At 30.6% G+C, this 23,619-nt stretch overlaps 1 protein-coding gene across 3 annotated transcripts in view; it reads right to left on the bottom strand.

Moving 5' to 3' along the window:
• The window catches only part of Ets98B (DNA-binding protein Ets98B), a 28,938-nt gene extending 13,686 nt beyond the window's left edge, over positions 1-15,252 (bottom strand). Inside the window, exon 1 of one of the 3 annotated variants that reach the window (XM_089704066.1) lies at positions 15,036-15,252. In XM_089704066.1, the coding sequence (XP_089560192.1) occupies positions 15,036-15,074 (39 nt within the window). In that variant the 5' untranslated portion in view covers positions 15,075-15,252. Of the gene's footprint in view, positions 1-2,203; positions 2,396-15,035 lie in introns of those variants that run through there. The other 2 variants (XM_089704068.1, XM_089704067.1) reach the window with 2 other exon arrangements.
• Between the last annotated feature and the right edge of the window lie 8,367 nt (positions 15,253-23,619).

The following is a 23,619-nucleotide window of genomic DNA, read 5'->3' as shown; positions in this document are numbered from 1 at the left end:
CATAATAAAAAATATCACGGAATATTACGATTTGGTAGATAACTAAGGATTAAGGAAGTCTGTCTAATTACTAAATTTATAACAGTACTAAAGCAAAGTACTGAATTAAGTAATTTCTAGAGTGGAAGACCTGATTAAATTGATAATTTATGATACAAATAAATTATCAGTCTTAGCATATCGTAAAATATATTAATATCCCCAAAACTAGATCATCACTATAAATTTCTTTATCGGCATTTGATATAATATTATTAATCCAATTAATTTGACAAGTGATTCCGATCACTGATAGAATCTAGCTTGATTATAATTTATAATTAAAGCGATCATACCTATTTAAATAAATTCAAGTTTGAAGTAATAATATGTAGTTAATAGGTTATTTTTTTTAACTTATGAAAAAATATGTTTAGAGATGCTCCGTTATTTTTGAAACGATAATTTAAAAATATATTTCTGTATATAGTATTTATTGGCTATATGATCATTTGAAACTATTTTTAACGCGTCATCAATCAATCACGGTAAAAAATATCAAAAATAAAAAAATATTAGATGGTATCAGTCGTGGCGCCAAATCAAAATATGCGGAAATGTCTGCACCCAAAATTTTGTTTGTAGAAGGATAGAAGTTCTTAGTTTCAACATTCAAGTATTTGCGTATACAGTGGTGTGTTTTATAAATTACCTATAAACTATTCTAGGTAGCATCAATCGTCAACAAAAAAAATATTTTTACGTTCGTAGGAACATAAAAAAAACAGTGAGAAATATAATAACCTAAAGATACTTCATATAAAGATGAAATTATGACATTATAGTGATAACGCTAAAAGTAATAATGATTTGCGTTTATCGATCTTTTCAAAACACGTAACAAAAGATAGAAATCACATTGAAAGTCAACTTCACGTTTAACAAAAAGAACAATCTCTAGACAGCTCGAATATAGTTTATATTACGCGTACAACCGATCAATTTATAAAAGACAGTTACAAAAAGTAATGGCTGTTTTTTTATATTATGATGCTTAGATCATCTGGTAATGGCCGCTGGTGGCGTTTAAAAGAAAAAAAAATGATTTTAAACGGTATGATACAATAATTTTCAGCGTATAGCCGTATTGACGTCATTACTCTATTATAATATCGAATTGACATAGACGTAAGTGCGTGACTAGACAAGTCACAACCTCTTGTTACAATTTAGACGAGACCTTGAGTTTTTTACAAATAATATGGATATTAATCCTTACTGAAATATCTATCAATCAGTAAAGCAGAGAATAGCATGAATTCCAAGAAAACTTTTGAGGCTATAATGCAAGACGTGGTTATAATTGGCGCGAATTTAAACACCAATCACAATTTAATTTTATCTCAACAAAAAAATGATACGCAAGGTTACGTTCCATTCTCTATTTATATTGTAACATAGACCATAGTATTTGAAGATATTAGGAAGTTTAAATTTGGGCTACACTACAGATTTCCAAACAGTTACTAGCCAGTAGCCATATTAACAGGTCAATGCATTTCATAACAGTTACAAGTTGTATCTTTAATGATATTTAAAAGCAGAAGTTGTTCTGAACCAAGTGCAAAAACTTCAAAGGCTTCTTTGCTCAGATACAATATTTAACATAATGTAACAATAACAATACAAATCTCGTTACTAGATGTCTCAGTGCGATTAAACTTAAATTGCCCATTAGTCTGTTGTACACTATAAAGCTGTGAGTTACAGCTTTCGAAAATACGCCAAGCGATTTCCAATATTTTGCAAATGATATAAGAATCAAAGTTGCTTGCGTTGTTGGCGTGGTAATCTGCAATATTCAGAAGTGTATCTACTACTCCTTTTATGGATGTTAAACCGAGCTCAGTGGACATTAAGAACGTGTTTGGGCATGTTTTAGCCATATAGTTTTTGGGAATCCCAAATAAACGCTATGGGCAAACGAATAAAATAATAAAATAATCAAGAATACACGTATAACGTAATCTTAATTTATGAATTTACGTCATCTCTGCATAGCCTGATTAGCAAAAACACGGTTATCAAATCAAACACTATTGAAATTGGAAGTCCGAACGCATCGATTGCAAAATCTTTAAGTATAGAGATGACCGAATAACGGTCTGACCTTAGTGACCTTTATCATTTTTGGGAACTAAACCTAGCATATTCTAAGACTCACTTGACACTCGAATTCCATTGTTCACTTGAATTAAAAACAAACGCACTCACTCGAAATGTCAGCTGTCAGGGTTGGTGCACCTTTGACGTTAGGTCCATTTTGAGGTTATGATACCGGCGTAATTGTTACACAATGTTACGTTTTTTGGCCCATGACCGCGTGTGTACCGCGAGTAGATCACACAGCCACTGAGCTCTGCGCGAGCGCACACAGCCTTTGATTCAATGAACGCCTGCGTCACGCTGGGAAATACGCCCATACTAACAGCAATAGAGCCTGCATCCGAACAATACTATACAATCCATACGTCAACACGTTTTTAATTATTTTTTAATGACGTACACGAAAGGAAATAGTATTTTGTCGCGCGTTTAACATACCGTGGCTTTCTTTTTCAGTGACCAAGGCCTTAGTCTCACTTCAGACAGTCTGTAAGCAACTTGGGGCGATATTTATGAACATGGAAATATTAAAGTTTGCTCCTTCAAATATTTGTCAGCCAATAACAGCAAATTTTATTAGAATTTTTGAAGGATTTGGAATTTGCATAATTCAAATACTTACACTACTACCAGAGTGTTTATTTAAGGAAGCAAGGAATTTCAATTTGTAAGTGTTGAAGGCTTTTTTATAATTTTATTTATTTGTATAAGTAGGTACTCAATATGAATTTGAAACATAAACATTCCATAGCCTACAAAACCCAAAGATACCATAGGGAAATGGAAATTTAAAGAAGACACCTTAGATCTAAAGAATTTTTTAAATTTTGATTTTTCAAATGCAATCTGGATAGTATCGATATCGATAGACTTTTTATAGCCTAGAAACAATTGAAAATAGAATAGGGTATTTCCATAAAATGCATATAAAACCAAAGAAAAACCATATGTTACCCGCCGGCTATTACAATCAAGTATTTATGATTCCAAGTAGGTACCTCATTTGTATTACAATTGAATGAATTAGTCATAGCGTATTTAACGTGTTATTTGATTGTAGAACCCCATACTGACAGTATAATTACAAATAAATTACACACACCTACAATTTAAAACTATAATATATGTACGATATGAATTATTTGTCACTAACGATATACAGTTTTAGCTGCACGTGATGCAGACTATACATGTGCATGTAGAATAATTGTCTGTGGTCAGACAGCATAGACAACGCATCGATATAAATATTGTTTTGGATAAAATGAATGGATAATATTTGAAGAAATTTTCAGGTCTGTTTCATGTAATTTTTAGTGTTCATTTCTCTGGCCTAGAGCTTTTTTTCAGTTTTTAAAATGTTTACTAATATTATCCTAATTAATTAAACACTAACGAACAAAAATCAAAATCGATTAAGTAAGGGGACCTTAATTGTTCCGCTACCTTTCAAACTCAATTACAAGCGTTATGATTGGCTACCGCAATGACGTCATCACGCCTTCATTTCATTCATCGTCTAATTATAACGACAACTTAGCACGTGGGAAAACTTTTGTCCATGATATAATTGTTTACATACAACCATCCATCACGAAGGAGCATAGGTACCGTTATATTTTGCATGGAAAAATGAACCTCATGACCAGTGAATAAAGATGATAATGTTTTACATTGAAGGAAAAAATGATGTGCGAATTTTTCTTAGAATTTGTCATTTGCGTAAGTTAGCATGTTAGAATCACGTTAAAATCTACAACATATTTGTTATTTAATAAATAATCCTAAGCTAAATGAAAAACCAGAATAGTCTTACTAGGCATAACGCATTGCTTTAGAACCGACACATTGAATATGTACTTTTTTTTTAAATTTTCATTTTTAAATGAACTTTAATGGGCACAGTCATGTATTTGAAAAAAAAGTAACTGGCTGGTTTCCAAAGAAAAAAAAACATTCCAATTTCAAATCTATTTCGAATTGGCTGAAGAATGGAAATTATATCATTCGCGCCTCTTTCCTTGTTATTGCTATTAGTTTTCGAAAAAATAAGTGTTCAGTGAAAGGTAAACAAACAATAATTTGCAGCATCATACGGGCCGAGTACAAGGAAAATGTTGAGGAAATTGTAGCAATTACTAATCATGTAGGTAACAGATTTATTAGAATGTTTTTGTGTTACGTATTAGTAATGACGTTCATATTGACGAACTTTTTTATTAATCACGATGGGATTTTAAGAGATCAGTATTAAAATCTTATTAAATTTACTTTCTTATTATTTCTATTAACCACAAAAATTGGAAGCAGGGTTAAGTTATTGTTATTTAGGTACACAAAATCAGAATCTATTTGACATCGAAATTTTACATATTCTACAATAAACGATTATACTTTTTGTATGTATACAGTATACACTACACTCTATATAAGTACATTACTAGTAAATATACTAAACAATACCCTCATATAGTAAAATGCCATTACATATGGTTGCAATACTAAGTATGCACGCAGCATAACAATATTCGATATAAAACTAAGGGCTTGAGAACGCATGTTATCTAATCCATAAACAACGTGTTATGAATAAGAATCAAATCTATAAATACAAAGCCTTATGTAATCGGAATTGCCAATAGACTGTCATACAAACACCTACACATGTTATTTTTAATATGTAACTATCAAGTACAGTGAGGTATGTATAAAAAAATCGGATAAACCTGATTATTTTTTGAGCTTTTTTCGTCTACGTGACTGAGGGCGTGGTTTGTCCAATGTTTATTTGTTTGAAGTTAAGTGAATATTGTTTAAGTGTATGACAAATTGCACAAAAAATGTAGTTTAGCTTTAGCCGTTAGTAATAAAATTACTTATAGTTCGAAATATTTTCTTTTACAAAAATTTGCTACGTAGTTCAAAGTTCTTAAGTGAAAAAGATACAAATTTAATGTAGGTATTAAAAAAAAAACTTAATCACAAAACTATAAGAAATTGATACGTTTTAAGTTACATACGCAAATTTTTGATATCGGTACTTTGAACTGTCAATATATAGTTATGTATACAATATACATTTCACGCGTTTCCAACGTGTTTAATGTTGTGGCATTCTGATAATGTGAAAGATAATATTTTGTGAAAGTTTTATAATTAAATTAAAAGTAGGTAAATATAAATAAAAAGCACCATGTTAAACAAGCTAATAAGTTTTTACATGCTAAAGAATATTATTACAAAATAATTTAATAATTTTATATATTGAAAATAATTTGTACATTTTTTTTTATTACGACTTCGTTAGATTTCGCCTTGCAGATGTGTTGTGTATAAAAAAAAGACCTTCCGTTTTTTCTAAACATTGAAAATTCCTATTAAGTATTTCATAATATACTCACAATAATATGTATGATAATAATTGATAAACATAAATTACAGTAAAGTAAGAGTTAAGTAAGCAACGATAACAATTCTTGTAACTTTATGAGCCAGAAAAGAAACAAAGAATACGATAATTTTGAAATGATGTAAGAAAATAATAACAACTGCAACGCCTCCTCAAGCTTTTTTCTTGACATTTCAAAATAAACATTTTACTTATCATTAGTCAAATACACTCCGCCATGCTTTTACGATAAATATAAGTAATAATTATATACCTGAATGAAATATCCATTTGAGCAATCCACAAAGTACGCCATTGTTAAAAAAACCAACAACAAAAAAACGATAATAATTTATTACAATAACGTGTTACTTCTTGCGTTATTATCAAATAAAGTATTCAAATATAAAATCATAAATTCGATAAGTTTAAATTTATCGAGCGCGTTATCGTGTTGAACAAAGTTCACGTGTGATAAGATAGTAAGTACATTGTATCTATACGCTGCGCATTTCTGTCACATAAGGAGAAAATAAATGACGTCAAACTAATTGATTTATGACACATGTGTTAATGTGCAGACACATTTTAAGTTGAATTTTCACCAAAAAATATCGTTATCTCTAGAAATCACCTTTGTACTTATTTTACATGAATAGGCATTTTTTATAAACAGTTTAATTTTATTAAAAGCTCTATGTATCACTGTCAATAAGGTGATATACAGAGACTGGATTACCACTTAAAAAGCCTTCTTTCATTAAATATTTTAAAAGATAGATAAAATAATTTTAGAAGATCGTTTATAACATCCAGAATACATCAAAATATTAATATAGAGCAAAAAATAAATAGAGAGCATTAATCTAGGTATATACTAATATAATAAAGCTGAAGAGTTTGTTTGAACACGCTAATCTCAGAAACTACTGGTCCGATTTGAAAAATTCTTTCGGTGTTATATAGCCCATTTATCGGGAAAGGCTATAGGTTATATATCATCACGCTAAGACCAACAGGAGCGGAGCAATGCGGGTGAAACCGCAGGGCACAGCTAGTACTTTATATCACATGTCCTAAAAGAAATTGTATTTCCGTAGTCATTCTACATATCCTATCTATTTCATATATTTTGTTGACGAATCCATGAGTCAATCAAAGTATTACTTGCGTGTAAATTAATAGAATATAACATATTATAATAACAATATTTTCCTCTAACTGATCTTATTTCCAAGCAATCGCGTGAACATAATCATTAAGTATTTTAGGAATGAATTCAGGACATGATACTAGACGACAATAAATCTAACTAAATCCTATTCGTTAGTACGCATAAATTGTGGTTGAACTCAGAGTATCCGTTAATCAAGGACGTTCAAACGCATTATATTACTAATACTTCAAATTATATATTCGTCACTTGAGACAATTTTTCTTTATGTACAAGACAAAGCAAATTGAGCGTGACTTTTTCACACGACAATCCGTATTCTCATTTTCATGATATGCAAGTATGTAATCCAATGTACATAATCAGAACCTTATTTATACTAATTGTAGCAATACATGAACAGAATTCTTACAAAGAAGAAAACGAATACTTATCAGCTCAAAATTACATATTTTTTTCAATCTACATTTTTTCTGGAAATTTTTCAAATACAATTTCTTTATTTTTCAGCTCTATATAATTAGGTACTACGTAAAATTCCATAAGTACCCAAAAGGTACATTAAATCGTTTATTTCCAATTATGAAACACTAAAACCTAATCGTTTGAATTGTATAACATTCCGTAGCGACAAAGCTCAAATCGTGCGCTTGGAACAGGTCTCAAGGTTTGGTTTTCCCGCTTCAAAACAAAATGGCGGACGCATGCGCGCTCACCGAACGAATAAACTTAGTTTTTTTAATTGATCTTATCTTGTATTATTTAATATAGTAATTCTAATTTGTAATTTATATCATGTGTGTTTTGGAAACAAAAAAAAATAAGTTAGATAACATACTTTTATCCGAGATATTTTTATGACAGCAAAAAAATTAGCGACTTCGGGAAAATGAATTCAATTTTTTTCTATAGAAAGAATCACATAATACCTATATTTTTAAAGCTATTCTCTTTATTTAGGTAGGTAGTGTAATATAAGTGTAGTGTAATTGTATTTAATGAAATAAAATAAAACATATTACATATTATATCGAGCTAACAATAGAACACGCCTATATTTACTACGTCGATTTTCCCTTCCGCTATAGGTAGTTAGCAATTTAATACAAAAACAACGAGATCAGTAATTAGGCCTGAAGCCTAAAGGACACGCGAACAAAGCCAAACCAGTTCTGGAGGTACACACAGATACACAAACAAGGTCGTTACTTGTACTTAATTGTAACTCTGACGCAAGTTCCCTTTCACTTACTCTATTGGACCCATAAGTAAAGCGATTATGAATATATAATAGCCAGTTTATTGTAAGGTGCCATAAATTAAAGCTTTAAACATAATGTTTCATGTGAAGTTGTTAAACTTTCAAATATATCAAAACATTGGCTTGTATGCTGGTAGCCCAACAATTATTATGCTTATTAATAACAACAAACAGTGAACTAGGTATACATAATTGAAGTGAAACTTCTTTATCGGGGTTGGAAAAAAAATTTGTGTAACATTTTTTCGTTACGCGTGACATTTTTCCGTTACGCGCCATCTTGTTCTTATCCCTACCACGCGTGATTCGACGTATTTCTGTCAAGTTGCATATAATAAATTATTTTTTGAAAAATAAGGTTATAAAGAAGTTTCACTTCTTATGTGTGTACACTAGTACACGCACACATTTTTTTTATCAATTTCGTCAGTTTTCCTATAGCTCTATAAATATACAACGAGTAGGTGGAAAACCAAAAGCGCAGCGCGTATCCATATTTTATAGGTGTATTATTATATTTAAGTTTGTTGTTAATCACCTTATGTAATCAAATAGGCTATATATCTTAATGATTTACTTGTATCATGAGAATCAATTCTCATGTTATTTGATTGAGAGAAAATTAGATTAGTTGGTAGTTAATTGAGCGCTATCGTAGCGTAGGTCACCTAACTTTTATAATATTTCAGAATTAAAATGCTGTAACAACACTTGATTAGACCATAAATTTTATTTAATATGATAATGTAAATATTGCATACGTTAATATTTGTGAATCATCTTTGTCACGTGCCCATATTCTATTCCAAAACATGGGTATTATTCCTATATTTAGTTAAAAATTAGCGTACACATGCTATTGGCGTTTGCAGTATGTCAATTTGTCCCTATATTTGTGACACTTTTATTTGTTCAAATGTCTGAAAGTGGAAGTTATCGTTCTTGTGAAAAGTAACCAATAACGAAATATAAGTTAGGAACCTTTTTTTTACTCAATTAAACTTTATTTATAACTAGCTGTTCCCCGCGGTTTCACCCGCATTGCTCCGCTCCTGTTGGTCTTAGCGTGATGATATATAGCCTATATCCTTCCTCTATAAATGGGCTACTTATATCTAACACCGAAATAATTTTTCAAATCGGACCAGTAGTTCCCGAGATTAGCGCGTTCAAACAAACAAACTCTTCAGCTTTATAATATTAGTATAGATGGATAAAGCTTGTCATGGAGTGGACTGCCTCTTACAAAATTTTACTATCTACTTTTACTTTATGGAATAGAGTTTTTTTACATATGTAGTGTGTAATAACAGAATTCCCTACATTTCTATTTTACCCTTATAACAAAAACTTATAGCGAGCACATAGCCAGACTGTTTCATTTATCGTAGATTTTTATCCATTGTATACAAAATCCAAGGAATATTTGTACCAATTTTTATGACCTAACAACAATACCCTACAGTCTAGACTAAAATACACAAAAACCGAACGAACGTAATGACTTTTCGATAGCCGTCTGACTCATAGGGTTTCTAAATCACAAGAGAATTCGTAATATTCATCTTAAAGTTTCCTTGTGTAGCAGAAGGCTTTCGCAATGCTATGATTCATAACAATCTTATAGAAATTCGTTAAAGGTAGAAGGGATTTTTTATAAAGGTATATTATGACATCATACGAATGTTTTCACTTCAATACTAAGAACTTGAATTAATTAAAAAACTATGTGACCATTTTACAGTTTATTATAGAATAATGCCAGCTTTTACTTCATTCTGCCATTGGAATGTGCATTTATTGTCAGCTTGGTCGTTTATTAATTAACTACCCAGCCTTCAAAATAAACCAAACCCAAAAACAATTACATAAGTTACTTCCTTGGTTTTTTCTTCTTATTTCCCGTGTCTTCCCTTATCTATGTCTATTGATTTAAGAGGTCAATATTCAATAAGCAGAAAAAACATTTCTCATGCGAAATACACCAATAAAAAATAATTAAATTTTACGGGTATACGTGTCTTTGACTTTTCTATAGTTATATTCAAATAAGGGACTTGCCACACATGAGTAAGAGATCGCCACACACCTCACGTAACGTGAAAACAGAAGCCGCGTCCTCGACCTCAATGCGGGTGAAAATCTGACCACAAACAAACCGTACTTTTGCGTCTGTGACATCACCGTGCGAGCTTTATGTTACATTTCTAAATTCTTTAGATTATTATTTATGTGCTTATACTTTAGAATGTTATTTTTTGATGGAAATGTACCGAGACTGTTTCTTCATTTGTACACAACATCACATAATTATTTATCTATTTTATGTGGATTTTTATATGTATAAAAAGCCTATTTCTTGTTTATACGTATAGTTTATTAAGGAAAAATAATTAAAGTACAGAAATTAAAGAATAACTTAAATTAGTCATAGCGCTGGCCCCTCATAGCATAGAGAAAACTAGCTTATTATAAAATAACTAGGGCTCAAGAGTGTGGGAAACCAATTACAAAGCAATGCGTAACTAGAGTCATAACTTGTGACTTATACTGAAGAATGTTTGCTAATTTTTACTATCAGGCGTATAATTTAAATACAATCGCGAATGCCAATCGATGGGCCATTGTTTGAACGTGTAGTTAGTATCTTATTATTTGATATGAATAATGGACAATTATTTCAAACTTTACAAGATGTATCATGGTTTTATTCATTTTATAATCAAGCTCTCATTTTTATTAATAAAAGAGATTTAGCATAATAAAACGGAAAAAGAGTCCGTACGTTATTTTAGGATTATATGCATCTTATTTTAACGTAGGAATGACTCATGCATAAGTAGTAAATAAGCACATTTGTCACTTTAGGGTGGAATTAATAGAAAATAATCTTAACAGGTAACAAAACCATCAAATGTAGAGCCTCCATTGATAGACTCTTATTAGCACGCAGACCAGATTCAGTAACTCTTAAAATTCTACGCCATCGCTACTAGAACCCTTCTGTATTAAACATAATATTTTTAATAAAATTTTAAGAGTTAATCTACGCTTTCTTGATTATATATACTGTATATTAAATATCTGTTTAGAAAGATACTCGCAATTAAAAAGATAAATAGGTCGTAATTGGAATTAATGCCTAAATCACCAATTAAATATTTATACAGACTAGTGCACGTACGAGAAAGCGCTAATAAGCCCCCCATTGTATTAATGATGTCTGAGCACGCACTATGTGTTGTCTAGATTAGCTAGATATATCGAAAAATTACGGACTAATAATTTCCTTTTTTAAACTTTAAGCACATTGAGAGTAAAATTTCATCGCGTCATGGCAATACCGTCACGTTATGGAGTTAGGCGACGAATTTTGTATCTTTGCATCTTTCCAAAGAAGTCTCAATTCTGACACGTATGCTCGGCACACTAGTTCTTTTTATTTTGTTAAAAAAAGTACCTAGTTAATGTTTAATTTCTTATAAATTCAGGTTTTTTAAAGGGTTTCCTAAATCTATCTATTTAATAGATAAAGGAAAATTTAAAGAAAACTTGAATACCTAATTGAAAATATCGATCCTTCTAGATATTATCATCACCTATAGGTAATTCAACGAAAAAGTTGTCGAATTAATAGAAAATATATATGGTTGTTTGAATGGGCTCATAATATTTTAATTAAATGCAAATAAGACATAATTAAAAACTAATCAGTAAATACTGAGAGTGTCAGCAAACTTGTAAAATGATTTGTGTATGATTTATCTAATTAACGACTTCATTTTCCTTCATATTTATGATAGGTAATTACCTACATATACCTATAGTAGAGCCATTTTAATAGGCAACATTTGACAGTTCAACATAATTCAACAACGTAACCTAGTAACGACGACATAGAATAACATGATATTTCGTTTTGTTAGAACTGCACATTTGCTTAACTTTTTTCAATTACGATTACATATTTATAATAATAATGACCGATGCAACTAATTTTAAGATTTGATTTTACTGATAAACCATTCTAAACATTTTCTTATTTAAAGAACTGACGTCGCTACAATTTTGTGTCAATAAACCTTTTTTCTTTTTAAATACCAGAGACGTTACTCTAAAAATCGAAATCTGACATCTAGAATCGAATGCATTGGTTACTTGGGAATAAAAATCATCATAAATTATTGACATGTGTTTCAAGTTCGATTGACAATTGTTTCAAGTCCGTATCGATTAATTCGCTTTAATCGATGTTTTTAAGCAGGTTACCACCCTATGAAGATAAAATTGATAGACGTCAAATGTTGCCTATTAAATTGGCTCCACTATACATGGTAATAGTACATATTATTTCTACTCATGTGATATTATATCAATTAAATGCCTAAAGGTTCCCAAAATAAATTTACCGAAGTATATACATTGTAATATATTGTTACAAGAATTAAACAAAGAAACTATTTTATGTCAAAATACCTACAACTACCTAGACATATAAATTACTAGCTTTCCGCCCGCGGCTTCACCCGCGTTTTCAAAGAAAAACCCGTTCCCGTAGGATTTCCGGGATAAAACCTATCCTATGTCCTTTCTCGGGTATCAAATGTCTCTATACCAAATTTCATGCAAATTGGTTCAGTAGTTAAGGCGTGATTGAGTAACAGACAGACAGACAGAGTTACTTTCGCATTTATAATATTAGTATGGATTGAAAACTTATAATTATTGAACCATAGATAATTTCAATCAAGCTTCTATCTCTTTTCTTTACAGAGTATTTCATATTTCCATCCTTTGTATCTTATAAGTATTATTATTATGTATTATTACTTTACTTTATAATAAAGCTTACATCACCACTAGTTGAACAGCTTATCGATAAGATTATTTATTGTTTTGTATTTTAATGCATCAATATTAAATGTAATAATTGCATAAACTTTAAGTAAGAAACATTCAGTGTGAAAAATCATTTCACAAAAGATAGGTATTCATGAAATTGAAAGAGCTTTAAAAAATACTATTCGAAAACTTCACTATTAAATATGGTTCTTACATCAAAAACATTTTTGTTTTTCTGTATTAATATATGCATAGGTAGAAAAATCGCATAATTTTTTAATTAAAGTTAAATTTCATTTTAAAAGCGTATTTATTAGTTCTCTTACAAGATAGTAAAGCGCGGTGAACCGTTTATGTAAAATCTTGGTAAATGGTCGGAAAATCATTGATTATGTGTTTAAGTGTATTTTTCTATGTGTATTTATCACTTAAGTAACATAATGTTACTTAAAACTTGATGTTAGCCGAAAAGCTAACTGTAATTTCAATGAACTCTTACGCCTAATAGAGTTTTTCATTTGTTGTTCAACTATTTAAGATATTTATGCGAATATTTTAATGTGTTTCTTCAAATTATAATATAAAACATTATTTAATAACGTTATTACATTCTTTTGATAGTTTCTTGACATGCCTTTAGATAATAATAACATGCATCTAGAAATGTCAACGACTTTGTAGAGCCTTTCCTAGGCTTTACATAATAATATCATCACTACATAGCATAAAACAAAGTCGCTTTCTCTGTCCCTATGACCTTATATATGCTTAAATCTTTAAAACTACGCAACGGATTTTGATGCGGTTTTTTTTAATAGATAGACTGATTCAAGAGGAAGGTTTTAGTATATAATTTATTATGTTTTAGACAAAGCGGGCGAAGCCGCGGGCGGAAAGCTAGTTGTAAATAAAGCGCTTTAACTGTATTTTATTATTATTTAAATTACTGAAGTCAGTAGAAAAGCTAAGGCTGAGGTACATCGTATAATATTAGCCTAGAGTCTAGACTATTCAAAAATCTATAATTTGCTTACTGAAAATAGTTTATTTTGAGTAATGATTATATCCTTCTCTTTATTTTAAAGATGTAGGCATAGTCTTATAAAAAATAAAAAGTACTCTTTGGAAAATTTTAAAATTTTAATTATATTTTTGTATTTTTTTAAATTTGTAATGTATTCTTTAATCGTGTTTAAGAGGCATTAATTTTTAACATAAAAATTAAATTAAGAAAAAACTGGTCGAGTCTACAATCTATAAATGTCAGCGAAGCCCATTGAAAAAGGTAACGAGTCGCAAAGTTACGACAAATAAAACACAACCTTATCACGATGACATAAGATTGTTTCTTGTTTATCAATACTATCATATAAGATTTCTTTTGTTTCAAAGTAAATGTTAAATAGCACCAATCATCTCGTTTGCTTTGAAGTATTAAAAACCTCCATTATCTTCTCTATCTACTATGTATAATTAATTCTGGCGTTTTTATTTCAATTACTTATACTTACCTACTCTTTTCTTTTTATGAATGCATTATTATTGTTATATTAACAATTTTTTTTATATTAAAAAATGCTTATGCTTAGTCAAATGCGTGTTCAAAGAAAAACATAGAAATCAGTATTTCTTCTTTTTACTGAATTACCTCAAAATGAAACATAAGTTCCGTATTTTAGGATTTTTATTTTAAAACAATTATTGTAAACATGCTAATAACAATGTAGAGTTTTCAGTTTTTCACTAAGTGGCGCTAGATGTCGCTATTGTCACATGTATAGTTGCAGTAATTACATTTTAACTTAAACTTAGCTTAAAGTTATAGCTATCAATAAATTTAATGATAACTTAATAAACTACAGCCTATCTAATAAAAACTTAGTTTCTACTTAAAACATACCATCTCAGCGCATGACTAAACACACGTACGAAACGAAATCCACATTTATTTACATCTAATACAGCCATTACTAACGATGTCACAGCACTCGGGATGCGCACTGAATATTTACAAAACACAAAGCTCTTTAATGCCCATGTGGCTGTATTATGAAAAACTGTTCACGTTTATGCAAATACGTTCAAGCAACGAGCGAAAACTAGAAAGTTACTCACACAGACGCACGCGCACACAAGCGCACCGCTATAACACAACAGCAGCAATCAAATTTCATAACCGCTATCAAATACCCAAAAATACCAATTAAAAAACAATTAAGTCTTACCGTTTCTGCGTCTTCGGTCACACCGTTCTCCCACAACATTTTGTCAACAAGAGTCACTTTGAAAATCGATTATATTTTTATGAAAACAGTTCAGTTCATTTCCACGCGATGTTTGTTTACAAAGAAAATTTCATCCCGGTTTTTATTTGTGTTTAAATATTTTGCGTACGCGAGCGCTATCGGCCAAGTTACAGCGTTGTATGCGCGCACGCCGGGCCGCTGCTGCCGTCGAAGATAGCCGAGGATTGTCGAAGCCAGTCGAGCGCGCCGACCTACTTTGTTTCCACTTGAAGCGTTCCAAGTGGTCGAACCATGATTTTTTCTCACATTTTCCGTTGAAATGCTACCTGTCTTTGCAGGCGTGATAAAAACGCGAACGCGTTTCCCTATATTTTATTTTTAATAACACATTTATGTTAATTATGCCGGCTAATGTATTTTATATGATACATATTTAAATACACCTACTAATCAATATCTGATTGTCATATTTATTGTGCTATTTTAATAAATAAAAACCTCAGAAATATTCATATTATTAAATTTTCATAGCAGCCGCAGAGCTGATCAAGGAAAGCCATTAAAACTAGTGTAATATAGCAACCAATTAAAAAATCATAAACGAAGCCGACGCATCATTAAGATTAATTATTTTAAAGGTTCATAAGTAGTGGGAAAACCCAAGACAATCACTTGGAGAGTGGATTGCATTTGATACGAAAGTTCGTTGGCAAGGCCGTTGCATCGGTATTATGCAGCTTATAAGAGACAATACAAGTTTGTATATGTAAGCTTACGCCCTTTTATTAGCATTATTGTGTATTTTATAAGGATTTGCTTTCCTATATTGAAAAGGAACATAGAATTTGCATTGAGATTGAAATCTTCAGGAAAACAGGAGATAATTTGTACCTATAGTGTAATTGTTATAATTTCTAATCACACCAATTTCTGAAAACAATATAAATATTTATTTAAAGAATGCGAAAATTCTCTCTGTCTAATTTAACTGAAAAAATACCTGATAAAATGATATACAAGTAGAATAAAAATTTTAATTTGTTGTCCAATGAGTGATGTCGATACCTTCAAACTTTATTTAAATTAGTGTTACGTGCGATTATGCACGTCGAAGGCTCTACCAAATTATGAATCGATTATTGAATATATCGGAGTATCGATTAAACATTTAACATCTTTAAAAGTACTGTGACTTGTTTTATGAATAATGACTTGTGACATGTAAATTACATAATAGCTTTTAAACTTAATTATATTTATTTAATCATTTATTTTATTTGTATATTTTTCATAAAGAGCAACATATTTGTTACTATTATAATATTGTCGTTGCTAAAATTTTGACATCCATATATTTAATGTAGTTTTATTTTATGCGAAAAGCTCGCCCGGCTTTTCTTGGTTTGATACGGGACAAAAAATCATTATTAATGATGTTGAATTTAATTATGACTCTCAGTTTACTTCAATATAAACATAATTAACTATATATTCTTCTAAAATACACAATTTATTAAATGAAAACTATTTCCTAATTTTCCCGTCTTGATAATAATATAAATTTCAAATATAAGTTTCCAAAATAATAGAGACAAAACGTTAAATAATGAGACCATTGTAAAACCTTATGAAACAAGCAATCTTGAAACAAGCGGGGTTTTACAGTCATGTTGTAATATTGCAATTATTTGTATTTGCAATAAGTATTTACGTGTTGTATAAGAGCAATAAACACAAGGATAAAAGCGTGAAAATTCACAACTTTACTCTCAAAATTCACTGTTAATTAACATATTTAATAGAAAATTATACTTTTCCATGCATCACATAGTCACACAAGTTTTAAATTTATGTAAATCTAGCAAGTCATGCCGGTAGCCGAAGAAAAAAATAGTCATTCTGATTGCATTTTATCTCTATACTAGCTGCTCCGCGCGGTTACACCCCCGTGGCGTGTAGGTCGTAGCATGATGATAATATATAACCTTCCTCGATAAATGGGCTAACACCGAAAGAATTTTTCAAATCGGACCAGTAGTTCCCGAGATTAGCGCGTTCAAACAAACAAACTCTTCAGCTTTATAATATTAGCTTTATAATAGTAGTATACGGGGTACAATCATATATCTACACATCTAAAGAGCTTCGCTTTTATATTTTTATTATTCGTAGTAGTCAAACAGAATTATTCAATAGATTTTAAGACTTTAAAGACGTAATAAGACTTATATCTGTGAAATAGGCAAGTTTACTTATTTATATAATAACATAATGTTAAGGAAGTATTATAAAAGCCCACTAGCAAATGACACAGAAATAGAGTCTTTCTTCTTCAATTCTACAAACGTGTTTTTTCAAACTCAAACATTTATTTATTCAATTAGACTTCTTCTAGAATCACTTTTGGATCGTCCTAACATATTTTAACAATAACCAAATTATTATTTAAAATTGTTCGTCATTTTCTTCAACTACAAATCTATAAATAGATTGTCCAACGTTTGATTCGTAAGCCTGTCCGAGGCCTTACAAAATTGGTATACAAAAAGAATACAAGATCAGCGTTCTCAGAACCTCTGTAAGATGTTGTAACTGCGTGTTTTCCCCTAACTGACTAACCCTGACTGGTTATGAGTCAAATTCGCTTTTGTATGGTCTATTTATTATCTTTACCGTTCAATATCCAATTCCCGATATTTCAGCAATACGCTGGTGGTTTTTACCAGTTTTTGTATGCAATTTCATGGAACCTAATTGCCTAAATGTAGAAAAAGGAAAAAGTATTAACGTTCATAAAATTAATCGATATCATTCATGGTTTCTCGAGATAATATTACATGGTTATCTAATATTATATATATTTATTATATTTTATACTACCAATGATGCAGATACTGTAATTTTAAAATTAAATATAGTAAGGGATTGAATATCGAAGCATTTAATATAAGTTTATTGCCTTTGCAGCGCTTTTTCATTGTAAGAAAACGGAGCGAAGTAATCACTACAGTATTGCAAAAGCAAATGTCAATTACGATACGTAATTAAGAACAATAAATACTGAATTGTACTCAGATAGTAATAGAGGACAAATAATGAGTTTTATAGTGCTTACATAGTCTTCGATAATACCTGAAGGGAATTATCTTGGATTGCAAATGTCAGCACATGATATAATTCAAGTCAGTACCTTAATAAATAATATTTTGTTATACGATAAATTACATGTAAAATTATGCAAACCTTCAATTATGTCTATTTATTGATCAAGTGCGTATTTATTGATAAATGCTGTGTTAATCGGAAACAGGATGTAATTAATTCAAACTTTATATTATTAGAACTCAAACAACTGTTAATTAAATTAATATGGAGGTATTGACAAGGTTTATGTAATCATGTCAGTGAAGTGGGAATTTATTAAGATTTATACAACTACGACTATAAAAGATAACTGTACTATTGTTGTTGTCCTTTTTTATATAATAGCGGGCAAACGAACTGGCTCGTCACCAGACTGATGCGATGATTCGGAAGGTCGTTCCTCAGAGGAGTGGTGCGTAGAAGAAAATTCCTCCTAAAACGCCAGGTATCGAAGAGTTGAGGGTGATATTATTTTCAGCTTGTGGCGTGCATGACACGTCAGCTTGTGGCAGTTTGATGATGAAATTCAGCATTGCTTTAATGTGTTTGTTCGTTTTTCAAACAAAGCTTTTTTTCTTCATGTATTGAATTGCACATTTAGAAGACTTAATAATCCTTAAAATAAATAACAATAATCTACGCTCACTTAAATAATTTGCCACATAAAATAGGTATTCTGCATAAGATTTTTTTATCTTTTAAACTTTAAAGGATCAAATAAAATACTCATCAGCCTTCTTTCTATTGCATTATAATATGCTCACCAACAAAACACAGGTAGTTATGAAGAATTTACTTCACAATAGGTATAAGTACTAAGAAAAAAAATGTGTGCGTGTACATGTGTACACACGTAAGAAGTGAAACTTCTTTATGACCTTATTTTTAAAAAAATAATTTACTATATGCAACTTTACAGAAATACGTCAATCACGCGTGGTGATAAGACAAAGATGGCGCGTAACGGAAAAATGTCACGCGTAACGATAAAACGTTACACTAAATTCTTTTCCAACCCCGATAAAGAAGTTTCACTTCAAATATTTTTCCCAACTTTTCCAACTGTGCCTAACTATTTGCATTATTTTCCGGTCACATAATACCTGCTTGTTAATTTGTTAAATTGTATTACGTAATTAAGTACATACTAATGCCTCCATTCAACATTTCCGTTGCTTTATTGAGTTGTGGAAAAAGTCGTTGAAAAGCGATTTGGAATATTTCAAACATTAATTAAATAATTATATCTATTTATTTCGCACTGTGATGTTTTCCGCTACGATCCAACCTATCAAATAAAGACAATCAAAATTTGTAGAGCTTTTCTTGATTTAAAAAGGGCGAAAATAACCCGAATTTGAAGTAAGTATTCACATTTTGTAACAATGTACCTAATAATCCTAAACCTTACTATAATCTATACTAATATTATAAAGAGGAAAAGTTTGTAATTATGTAATTATGTATGTACTTATGTATTGTTTTCACGCATAAACCTCTTAACCGATTTCGATGAAATTTGGCACAGACAATCTTTAGACCCTGAGAAAGAACATAGGCTGCCTTTTATTGCGAAAAATGTACCACGGGCGAAGCCGGGGCGGACCGCTACTAATATTATAAAAGCATAAGTATCTCTGGCTGATTGTCTGTCGGTCTGAACCGATTTGGATGAAGTTTCGAACAGAGATAGTTTGAGGCTAGTAGTACCTACGCTAGTAGACGGCAACAGGAACTGTGCGGGTTTTTCTTTGACTTCACGGACGAAGCCCCGGGCGGAAAGCTAGTAATACTAATAGTAATAGATAATATTTATAATAGATCTCGTTATTTATTATTTATGATATTATATACAGTGGCTCTGAGAATTTATTTTTTACTATTTTTTACCACATTTTTCATCCCTAACAACGTTTCTCGACTCAGTTAGATGAGCTAGATAGCTATAAATGTATTTTGTTCTATTCTCATTAGTCTTCGTCTATTTACAAGCAGTGAAAGTGTGAATTTAAACCAAAAAGTAAAAAAAAAAACATATCTTAAGCAATCATTACATATTAAACAAGATCATACATTACATAAACACATAGGCGTACGTACTTACGAAATTTATTCATAACCAACATCGTTCTAAGAAATGTCTGTGTGTCAAACTGCGTATTTAACGACTTGTTAGAGTTGTAACACACGAACGGCAAATTGTGAACGGCAGAGGCTACTTCAGCCGTCGCCACATGTCGACGGCAGTCGTCGATGCGTCGCAGTCGGCGGCAGCAGTCAATATGTCAACGGCTGCCATCGACAGACAAAAACGGATGCCGTCAAACGTCAAACGCTTGCAGTTTACCGTCATCACAAAACTACAAGCGTCGCAACTTGCCGTTCGTGTGTTAGAACGCTTACTGATCTATTATATTATCTTTGGTCTTGTCAAACTATTGTTATATCCCGATCCATCATATATGATAATGTCGATGAAACCAAAGTTCTAATAAGCTAACCTTTTGGTGGTTTTCGAGAATTTTATGATCTGATTTTTAAGAATATAAATATTAACCTTTCCGTTTGTTCTTCCGCAATGTGTAGCATTTTCAAATTGAATAACTGCGTAGTGCAATGTTAACAACATTTAATTTGAATATTATTTTCTATCAAAATTTAACATTCGAGCTTTTTTAGAGCCTTCGTTTTACCTTATTCTGAGATTAGAGCAACACTTGTGCTCAAGTTTTCGCTCAAGTCTTCTACAGCCGTGAAGACGAAGTCAAGGAAGTAAATATACCAACTTTGAGTTTTCTTATGATTTTAAACAACATTTACATTATTATTTTAAAATAATAATATCACTCAATTGGACAACTGTAAATAAATAGGTAAGAATAATTAATAAGGTAATAATTAATAATTATTTGCCTATAAAAGTAGTACTTTTTAACTGAACTACGCAATCAGACTGAAAACATTAGTATCGATCTACGAGTATAATATACTGCCTCTTTGGTACAGTGGTTGACGCGCGAGCGTAAAACCGATGGGTCCTGGGTTCGATTCCCGGTGGAGATGAAGAAAAAAAAATGCCTCGGTCTGGCAGGACACAGAAGGCTGATCACCTACTTGTCTCTAAAGAAATTCGATCAGTGAAACAGACGTATAATGCATCAGCCCCTTACCCCACTAGGGGACATGGGACTTCACTTTTACTAGTTACACACTTACTACTTACAGTTCATTACGCAATTTAAAAGCACCGTATCCCAATCAAAATCTAAGACATCTTTCGTAACATCCTGTTAACAAATCAAAAAAACCAAATCCGGCATTTGATCCTGATCACACAATCTTAGGAAAAGCCCAGTATAAATATGTATAGCCCACTTGTAACTTGGTTCCAATTGCAGGCATTATTATATTGGCATTTACATATTTATTTCAATGATTTATATTTTATTGACGACTAGCTTACCGCCCGCGGCTTCGCCCGCTTTGTCTAAAACCTAATAAATTATATATTAAAACCTTCCTCTTGAATCACTCGTTCTATTAAAAAAAACCGCATCAAAATCCGTTGCGTAGCTTTAAAGATTTAAGCATACTAAGGGACATAGGGACAGAGAAAGCGACTTTGTATTATACTATGTAGTGATAAGGTAATGGCTTGAGGGCGTTTATGTTAGAACTCTTGCAATAATCATTTTTACTTGACTAAAGAGGTAGACCGAATTATTTTCAATCCTTGTGAAGAATTCATGTCATGTTATGTGTCAATAAATGTTAAGTACATGTTATTGCATATTTTATTAGTTAACAAAAGTATGATTTTATAATTGCGAATCTAATTCACCCGAATAATGACTATAATATGTAGTACCTACTTGTCTATTTAAATCACATTTCCTTTTAAATCTACAGATATTTATATTATGTGATAAATTAAGTAACTATTCAAGTAAATAGATAGATTGGATAAAGTAAATTATGCAAAGTAGTAACTAAAGATAAGTGGAATCAATTGTATTTATCTGTTTTTTATTGTTATTACAAAATGAGCATTATGTGTTCCTTATCTTAAAAAATAAGTACATATTATTTTGTAGAAAAAAAGAGTCAATGATAAAAGATTTGCATGAAATAATGTTTCTGAATAATCTTCGTAATTTATAACATTTTTGAAAATAAGAAACTAGGTGAGCCTAAAATACTGTAAATGCGGTGGATTTAAGGGTATAACAGTATAGAAATTAAGTCGCATCTTAAATTTTCCACATTCAAGTTTATTATACGGTCTAGTAATACACCAGACTTCCATACCCTATTATTAAAACTTTATTTATCTCCACTAGGAATCGAACGTAGGACCTCTCGCCGTAATACCAAAATGCAATCAAAATCAAATACAAAACATATAAAAAATAGTCACGTCCATTAACAACTTTATAACTACCTAAAAATAGTGATTTGAATAATCAAACCAAGATAGACTACCTAAATCGTAAGCTAATTTCGTATGCAGAAAAACTGACTTTGCGACAACCTTCGTAGCGTCTTAGCAACAAGACACCTGATGTTTATAATTATGAGCACAGATTATATAATTAACTCTCATACTATGCTGGCTTTTAATAACACGTCTTGCAACTTTTACATCGATTATTTTTTACGATATTCTTTTTCGATTCGATTTTTTATGATCGTTTTAAGTGTTTTAAAAGTATAACTGTAAGTATTTATAATCGCTAGGAAATTAAATACTTTTTTAAACCTATTGATTGTACACATTTTTATATTTAAGTATATATGTATTATATTAAAAAGCTTTCTTCTCACGTAAAACCCATCCACCCAACACGAAAGCACTATCTAATCACTTTATAATTACGAGGTTGGTTTTTAATTCAAATTAATCTACTTTTAAATGTATCAATAAGTAATAAAGATTAAATATTTTATATAATGGACAAAACAAGCTCAAAAAACTGAAACGACATTTAATTTTCGTATTTTTTGTATCTCTTTTTTCATCAAATAATACCTAAATGTGAAAGATATTTACATATGTGATAAAACGAGGTATGAATAATGAATATAAGAACATTATACATAATTTTATATGCACCTCTCTTCCATTAGATATAATAAATTATGACGTTCTGCCAATGCCTAGAACTTAGAAGTTATAACAGTAGTTAAATTTTCTAGCTGAATGTTACCTAAATAATGATTTCAAATGATTATACCAACATTTTTTTTTATAAAAATATATTATGTTTTATATAATGGCTAAAAATATATTCTAGCAAGCTAATCATCACAATTATTAGCCTACTAATTCTTGTCAAAAATTAATATGTATTAGAACTAAATATTTGTTTATAAAGTTTCGGAGTTCGGACACAAATATATCACAGTAGGTACTCAATGT

This window comes from Colias philodice, chromosome 15 (genome assembly GCF_061535455.1).
Source record: "Colias philodice isolate Cphi_HAF_F1 chromosome 15, ilColPhil1 Martin Lab GWU primary, whole genome shotgun sequence".
Taxonomy (NCBI): Eukaryota; Metazoa; Arthropoda; class Insecta; order Lepidoptera; family Pieridae; genus Colias; species Colias philodice.
This window is presented reverse-complemented; position numbering and strand designations above follow the sequence as displayed.